Here is a 7500-nt window from a genome sequence, read left to right as displayed (position 1 = left end):
AAAGAGAGAGAATGAATAGATTCTGTTGATTATATATTTCAAAAAGATAATATTTCCCTCACACACACCTTGCATGCCGGGTGGCACCAGAGCTCAGGAGCTCCGTGTTCCTCATTCTCTACTCGCAGTTGCTGCCATGTCCAGGTGGAGGCGCCCATGTGCAACAACCAGGCATCCTTCAGCAGCTGCCCCACAAACACACACACATCAGATGAGTTATTTAATAATACAGTTAATAATAATAATAATAATAATAATAATAATAATAATATATCTTTAATATAACTTACCATATTAACACTACAGTATTAAAAAAAAACACTAAATAAGCTGCTTATAATAACGTCAGAATTGAACTCACAGCATTGGGGCCACCGCAGCCCCCCAGGATGAGCAGCGTCTCGCCATCTATCACAATCTGAAGAGAGAGTGAGAGAAAGTGAGATTAGTGGCGATTTTGTTCTTTTCAGCTCTTTTTCTTATTCCCGTCAGGACAAGGCACGAAGATGAGCAGGAACCCTGGAGCTCCTGTTCCCTCAGGACTGTTTATGGTGTGTGTGAGGTTATTTGAGGGTGTGTGTGTAAAACGAGAGACTCACTTGACTCTGGCCTCCTCGAGGGTGAGGAGCCGGGCCTGTGATGGTGGGTTTGGACCAGGACCACTGCTCGAGATCCAGAACCCACACTTCATTACTCCTGAAATAACACACACACAAACATGTTTTAGTAAAACTGGTAAGAACCTGCAGATTGCTGGTTTTGTGGACCAGAACCAGAGGTGAAACCAGGAGAGGAAAAGGGATGCACACATTTGTCGTGCTCCAAGAGATCCACCGAACACCACCATCGTGTTTTTAATGACTGAACAGGAGTGACCAGCCATCGGGGGAGGACCGTGAGTCGTCACGATACAGTTCCACCTGAGAGAGAGAGAGAAACATCACCTTGGCATGTAATAATAATCATTTAAACAGATTATTGCAGGGTGATGAATCGAGCGCATTAATAAGTGAATATAAGTCTGTGTTGTGTAGCTGTGCTACTGTCTGAGGCGCTGTTCCAGAGAATCAACCAATCAGATTCCAGAACTCTTCGTCGTGGCGATCTGTGACGAGTAAACGGAGCATTAGATGAACTTTCTCTGCTCACCAGTTTTTGGAGGGAGAGTAGGTGTGGATCTCATCAAAGAAGCGTTCCGGTTGGTGCAGAGGGTACGGGCTGGGCCGAGTCCATCCTCCAAACAGCACCAGCAGGTCCTTAAACATCACCAGCGTGGCACCGGCTTTAGGAGACGGGTACGAGCCTGCACACAGAGCCACCAAAACCAGCCCTCAGCTGTGTGTGTGTCACTCTAGTAATCATGGTTAACAGTGTGTGTGTGTGTGTGACATTTTACCAGGACTGTAGATGTGTGTGTGTGTGTGTGTGTACCTGAAGCGAGCGGTCGTATCCACTCCTTGCTGTTCAGGTCGAGTCTCCACAGGTCATTAAACGCAGCATTACAGCTGCTCTGAGTGCAGCCACCAAACACGTACATCGACTGGTTTGAATCGTAGTAACATGCACCTTTAACACACACACACACACACAGTGATGTATAATAACACCTTGTGGTTGGTGGTACTGCAGCTGGGAACATTAGAGTGAAGCAGTTGAGGTATTTAAGGCTTTAGGACAGTCAGGTTGGTGATGTGTGTGTGCGGTCGGTCCTGTTGTGGGGTTTTGTCTTTTGTGTAAAGTCTCAGAAAGTTTAAACTTCTCTACGTGTATCAGCATGTTTGTGTTAATATTTATTTAAATGACATTTACACCACATCCTGCTGTCTAACGCTCCTCATTACAGCCTCATAAACTGATTCAGCTCACCATTAATTTCCATTTTTTATCTTACAAAGCACTCGTGATGTCACAGGACAGGAGGACAAACAATCTCAATCTCTCACTGTGGTGTGAAGAGATGTTAGGTGCCCCAACACACACACACACACAGACACGCACACACACACACAGACACGCACACACACACACAGACACGCACACACACACACACACAGACACGCACACACACACACAGACACGCACACACACACACAGACACGCACACACACACACAGACACGCACACACACACACAGACACGCACACACACACACACAGACACGCACACACACACAGACACGCACACACACACAGACACGCACGCACACACAGACACGCACGCACACAGACAGACAAAGACAGTAATTAAATGCTAATTAATAAGGAACACGTAAACGTTTGACCTGAAATCACTGTATGTAGGAGCTCATAGACAAACACTTTGTAGGAACCTTAACTGGTGTATAAGTGTATGAAGATAATGTCCCTGGTTTAAAGTATAAATGAAAAAAATATTTAAAAAAATGTCTCCTTAAGTCAACATCAATCTGTGAACTGATTAAAAATAAACAGAGAATGAGACTCAAATAAAGGAAATTTAGTTTATAAAATTCTTATTTTTTTAACAGATAAAAGTTTTTTGTGAAAATTTTGAAGTAAATGTATAATTCGTCATTAAATAAATTATTATAATATAACAATAAATTTATAATAAATGATAAATAAACTATTATTCTAGAATTATAAAGACTCTGATACAGAACACTTGGGCCAATAAATCTGATTCTGACCTGCTGAGAATGATAGGGGTGTGTGTGTGTGTGTGTGTGTGTGTGTGTGTGTGTGTGTGTGTGTGTGTGTACTGACTGTGAGAAAAGCGTTGTGTGATGGGGGTTCCGGGATACGGGTAGGTGCGACTCTCCCACTGAATGTTTCCTTCCTGAATGGCCCTCAGGAAACCATGGTAACACTGATACGCTACACCTGCACACATCAAAGCACACAGACACTTTGAAGACTTCTGAAGACATGAATAACACCTTTAATTAACACATCTGACACTTCATACACACGACGGCTGTAGACTCTCACACGGTCTCTGTCTCTCCTGCTACCTGTCTGTCTGTCTCTCTGTCCCTTGCTCCATCAAACCAACTCAAAGATTGCTTTATTGCCATCTCCCTCCTATCTGCCTTCACACTTTTTCCCCTTTAACAATTTCTGTTTCTTCTGCTCTCCAACCTTCTCTCTCACCTTTGATGAGGCGATACCACTGTTTGCACACCAGGGCGGCGGTCTTGTGCTCCTGATATGGGGAGAGGAAGGACAGGATGTACTCCAGCACCTCCTCCGGCAGCTCACCCATGGCTCTCTGGCAGCTTTTTCCAGCATGCTTTGCGCAGTTTGAGCTGCCTGCTGCTTCCGTTTCTGCGATCTGGTCGTCGTGACTCCCTGGTAAAGTGGCGCTGGCGTCCTCGGTGTCCATGGCGACGAAGCAGCCGTCCTCGCTATCAGAGGAGCGAGACATGCTGCCTGCAGGGGCAGAGAGGAACAAAGAGGAGATGCATCTCAGTAATAAAACTGTGCTAATAATTATCTACACTTTTACATACGAGCACCTTTGATTTGTTTTTGTCAACATTTACATCAGTTCTCTTCACCTGAAATCGTCACCACTTACAGACTTAGTGACGACTTACAAGCAACAGCTAGATAAACTGAGGCAACTATGAACCGAGGAATAGAACATCTCTTTTATATCAGGCCTGAATTACAAAACGTGTCTGAGTTACAGTTTTAGAGCAAGAGCAACAACAGATGAACAGTAAACATGTAGACTTTAGGATGTCTGTTTATTCCCCTGTTTCTATGCCTGCGTGTTGTTCCAGATGTTCTCCTCTCAGATGATCATCTCTCAAATGTTCCCCTCTCAGATGTTCTCCTCTCAGATGATCATCTCTCAAATGTTCCCCTCTCAGATGTTCTCCTCTCAGATGATCATCTCTAGAATGTTCTCCTCTCAGACATTTCAACATTTCTCATCAACATCTGAGATGATCATCTCTCTCTCTATCGCTATCTCAGATGTTCTCCTCTCAGACGGTCTCCCCTCTCAGACGGTCTCCCCTCTCAGACGGTCTCCCCTCTCAGTTCTCCCCTCTCAGACGTTCTCCTCTCAGTTCTCCCCTATCAGACGTTCTCCTCTCAGTTCTCCCCTATCAGACGTTCTCCTCTCAGTTCTCCCATCTCAGACGGTCTCCTCTCTCAGACGGTCTCCCCTCTCAGACGGTCTCCCCTCTCAGACGGTCTCCCCTCTCAGACGGTCTCCTCTCTCAGACGTTCTCCTCTCAGTTCTCCCCTCTCAGACGGTCTCCCCTATCAGACGTTCTCCTCTCAGTTCTCCCCTATCAGACGTTCTCCTCTCAGTTCTCCCCTATCAGACGTTCTCCTCTCAGTTCTCCCCTATCAGACGGTCTCCTCTCTCAGACGTTCTCCTCTCAGTTCTCCCCTCTCAGACGTTCTCCTCTCAGACGTTCTCCTCTCAGTTCTCCCCTATCAGACGTTCTCCTCTCAGTTCTCCCCTATCAGACGTTCTCCTCTCAGTTCTCCCCTATCAGACGGTCTCCCCTATCAGACGGTCTCCTCTCTCAGACGTTCTCCTCTCAGTTCTCCCCTCTCAGACGGTCTCCCCTATCAGACGTTCTCCTCTCAGTTCTCCCCTCTCAGACGTTCTCCTCTCAGACGTTCTCCTCTCAGTTCTCCCCTATCAGACGTTCTCCTCTCAGTTCTCCCCTATCAGACGGTCTCCTCTCAGTTCTCCTCTCTCTGCTTCAGTAATGTTAGATCATTTTCCAGAAGAATCCTCAGACCCTTCTGACATTTCTGACATTTTATAGTCTGTACTTTATGTATTCTTTATTCCTGCTGCTGGGACATTTCACTACTCTACATGTCTCTAACACACCAAACAGTCCCTGACGACTACTGAACATGTCTCACTGCGTTAGTTAGCTCTATTGTAGGCTAACAGAGGAAGCTAGCTGGCTAACGAGGCCGTTTGTAAACAGACACGAATCCTGTGGTCGTTTGATTCTGCTCGTGTTTGTATAATCGTGTGAAACACTAAATTAGATAAAGTGTGATGTAGAATCGCACAAACGCGTCTCAGTGGCTAATCTGCCGGTGTTAGCCTGATGCTAATGAAGCTGGAACACTGCTTACTTACAGCTAACCAGCTAACGAGCTAACTAGCTTCACACATTTCCACCACAATACGCGGTGTTTTAACTCTTAGCTCATCGTAATTATGTTTATTTTCCGGTTACCGGCGTGTGCGTCCATCCTCCCTGTCCGTCCTGGTTTGTCCTCTGATCGCTGCCGTCTGATTCCCTTTATCAACTATAGCTGCTGCTCTCCAGTCTCCAAACATCCGCCATCTTCCTGCCTACAGAAGCAGCATCTTACGCACGCACGCACGCACGCACGCACGCACACGAGAACGCGCACGTAACACCCCCTCTCCCCCCTGTATGATGCGCGTGCATGTGCTCTGCCCACTGGAGAGGTTCCTTTTTATTTTTCTACATACATTAAAATCCCCAACACATGATGCACTTCTAGAATCATCAAAGTGAATATATGGGTATATGTGGTTATGGTGGCTCAGCGGTGATCGGAAGGTCATGAGTTCGAATCCCACAGTCGTGGTATTGCCGGCCTGAGACTCGAACCCACAACCTTAGGGTTAGGAGTCAAACTCTCTAACCATTAGGCCACGACTTCCCAATCGCTCTGGTGTATAAATTGAAATAAAAATTGGAAGTCACTCTGGATAAAGGCGTCTGCTAAATGACGTCAAATTTCTATCACATTCTAAAGAAGCACTTTTAATAAACCGACTAATTTTTAATCACACGTTTAAATCATTTCTCAGATTCACTGCAAGGGTTTAAGTAACTTTTACTTATACGATTAGAATATAAACAGAAACAGCTGATAAAAATCCCTGAGCAGGATGAAGAGCTTCCTGTGACCGAGGGTGAGATCTGTACATCTGTACATACACATCAGTTTGTGTACAAAAATAAATCTAAATAAATGATGTCACACACACGAACCAGTAGAACTCACGTTAATATCTTAATAAACTCAATAAATGGTTTCAATTTAAACAGATTTCTCACTTCAGGATCCCCGTGATCACGAGTCCCCGTGCCCTGATCTACATTACACACTCACACGACTGGACACTCAGAACCCCGGTAACAATCTTTTTATTTTTAACATGAACAAAAAACTTTATGACTTTATTCAGCAAGAGATTTACACAGATCAGGACATATCATCATCATCATCATCATCATCATCATCTTCATCATCACCATCAGCATAATTCTAATATTGACAAGGATTATTATTTTTATGTAATTACTATGATCTATTTTTATTGTCAATAATAATTAGTGTTTAACATAAACAAAATTGAGACTAAGACACACACACACGCACACACACACACACACACACACACACCCCCTGAGGAGCAGAGACTGAGGTCAAAGTCAGGTTTAATATATGGAATAAAAAGACTGTTGAAAAACACACGTGAGAATTCGAACCACAGGTGTTTGAAAGTTTAAAAGTCCTGAGATCCTGTTTTTCTGGAGGGTTCATTTACAAAATCTGTGTGAACACCAGATACAGATGTGGTATTTGGTTATGCTCAGTATTTTAAAGATTTGGAGTTACACATCTGGTTCTGATTAGACGTGAGCTTTCCGACAGTCTCTTTACACTCTAGTAATAAGGCACGTCATCACTCCTCTTCAAAGAAAAATAAAAACAATAAAACTAGTCATTCTGACGGACATCAGAATGTGTGTGTGTGTGTGTGTGTGTTGTAAATTCACATTCTTCAATGACCCTGTCTCATATACATCACAGGTTTGGTGCAAGCCAGTTGAGAAACTTCATGGCCACCTCGAAACCAAGGAAACACGCCTGTGTGAGAGAGAAACATTAACACTGCTGGTGCTACACTCACAGTGTGTGTGTGTGTGTGTGTGTATGTGAGAGAGAAACGTTAACACTGCTGGTGCTACACTCACAGTGTGTGTGTGTGTTTGTGTGTATGTGAGAGAGACTCACAGCATTAGCAGGGAAGGCTCGGAGCATGACTGCATTAAAGCCCTTATACAGTGAAGCCACGCCCTCTTCCCTGATCAACTCCCTCAGAACATCCCGGAACCCGTTAGGGTATTTCCCCTCCGGAGCTACACACAGGAAATAAACACACATGAAATAAACATACAATAGGAGGCAAAGGTTCTGTTTATGAGTATCTCTATGTGTGTGTGTGTGTGTGTGTGTGTCACCTGTCTGGAATCGGGATTTGAGGACGTCAGGTGGAATTGCGACAGCCCAGTTAAAGATTCCTGCCATACCACCAGCAAACAGCACACTGGGTACACTTAGTTCATTCGGGCTTCACACACACGCACACACACACACACACACACACACACACACACACACACACATATACGCACACACGCACACACACACACAATTGGAGAGGTGGACAAATCCCACAAAATCATTAGAAAAACTGAAACAGATAAAT

General features: G+C 44.6%; 2 protein-coding genes across 2 annotated transcripts in view; both read right to left on the bottom strand.

Annotated features, from left to right (window-relative positions):
• Positions 1–5344, bottom strand: part of fbxo42 (F-box protein 42) — a 6514-nt gene extending 1170 nt beyond the window's left edge. Inside the window, exons 1-9 of the mRNA XM_060857666.1 lie at positions 5204–5344; positions 3132–3410; positions 2745–2861; positions 1432–1566; positions 1150–1303; positions 810–920; positions 600–696; positions 362–418; positions 69–185 (exon numbers count right to left, since the gene is read on the bottom strand). Of these exons, the coding sequence (XP_060713649.1) occupies positions 69–185; positions 362–418; positions 600–696; positions 810–920; positions 1150–1303; positions 1432–1566; positions 2745–2861; positions 3132–3410; positions 5204–5219 (1083 nt within the window). The 5' untranslated portion in view covers positions 5220–5344. The remainder of the gene's footprint in view (positions 1–68; positions 186–361; positions 419–599; positions 697–809; positions 921–1149; positions 1304–1431; positions 1567–2744; positions 2862–3131; positions 3411–5203) is intronic.
• Positions 5345–6135: 791 nt separating this feature from the next.
• slc25a20 (solute carrier family 25 member 20) overlaps positions 6136–7500 on the bottom strand; it is a 10548-nt gene continuing 9183 nt past the window's right edge. Inside the window, exons 4-6 of the mRNA XM_060858787.1 lie at positions 7253–7362; positions 7026–7150; positions 6136–6878 (exon numbers count right to left, since the gene is read on the bottom strand). Coding sequence (XP_060714770.1) covers positions 6816–6878; positions 7026–7150; positions 7253–7362 — 298 coding nt within the window. The 3' untranslated portion in view covers positions 6136–6815. The remainder of the gene's footprint in view (positions 6879–7025; positions 7151–7252; positions 7363–7500) is intronic.

The sequence above is a fragment of the Tachysurus vachellii genome, chromosome 22 (genome assembly GCF_030014155.1).
Source record: "Tachysurus vachellii isolate PV-2020 chromosome 22, HZAU_Pvac_v1, whole genome shotgun sequence".
Taxonomy (NCBI): domain Eukaryota; kingdom Metazoa; phylum Chordata; class Actinopteri; order Siluriformes; family Bagridae; genus Tachysurus; species Tachysurus vachellii.
Note: the sequence above shows the minus strand (reverse complement) of the source record. Positions and strands in the feature narration are given on the sequence as shown.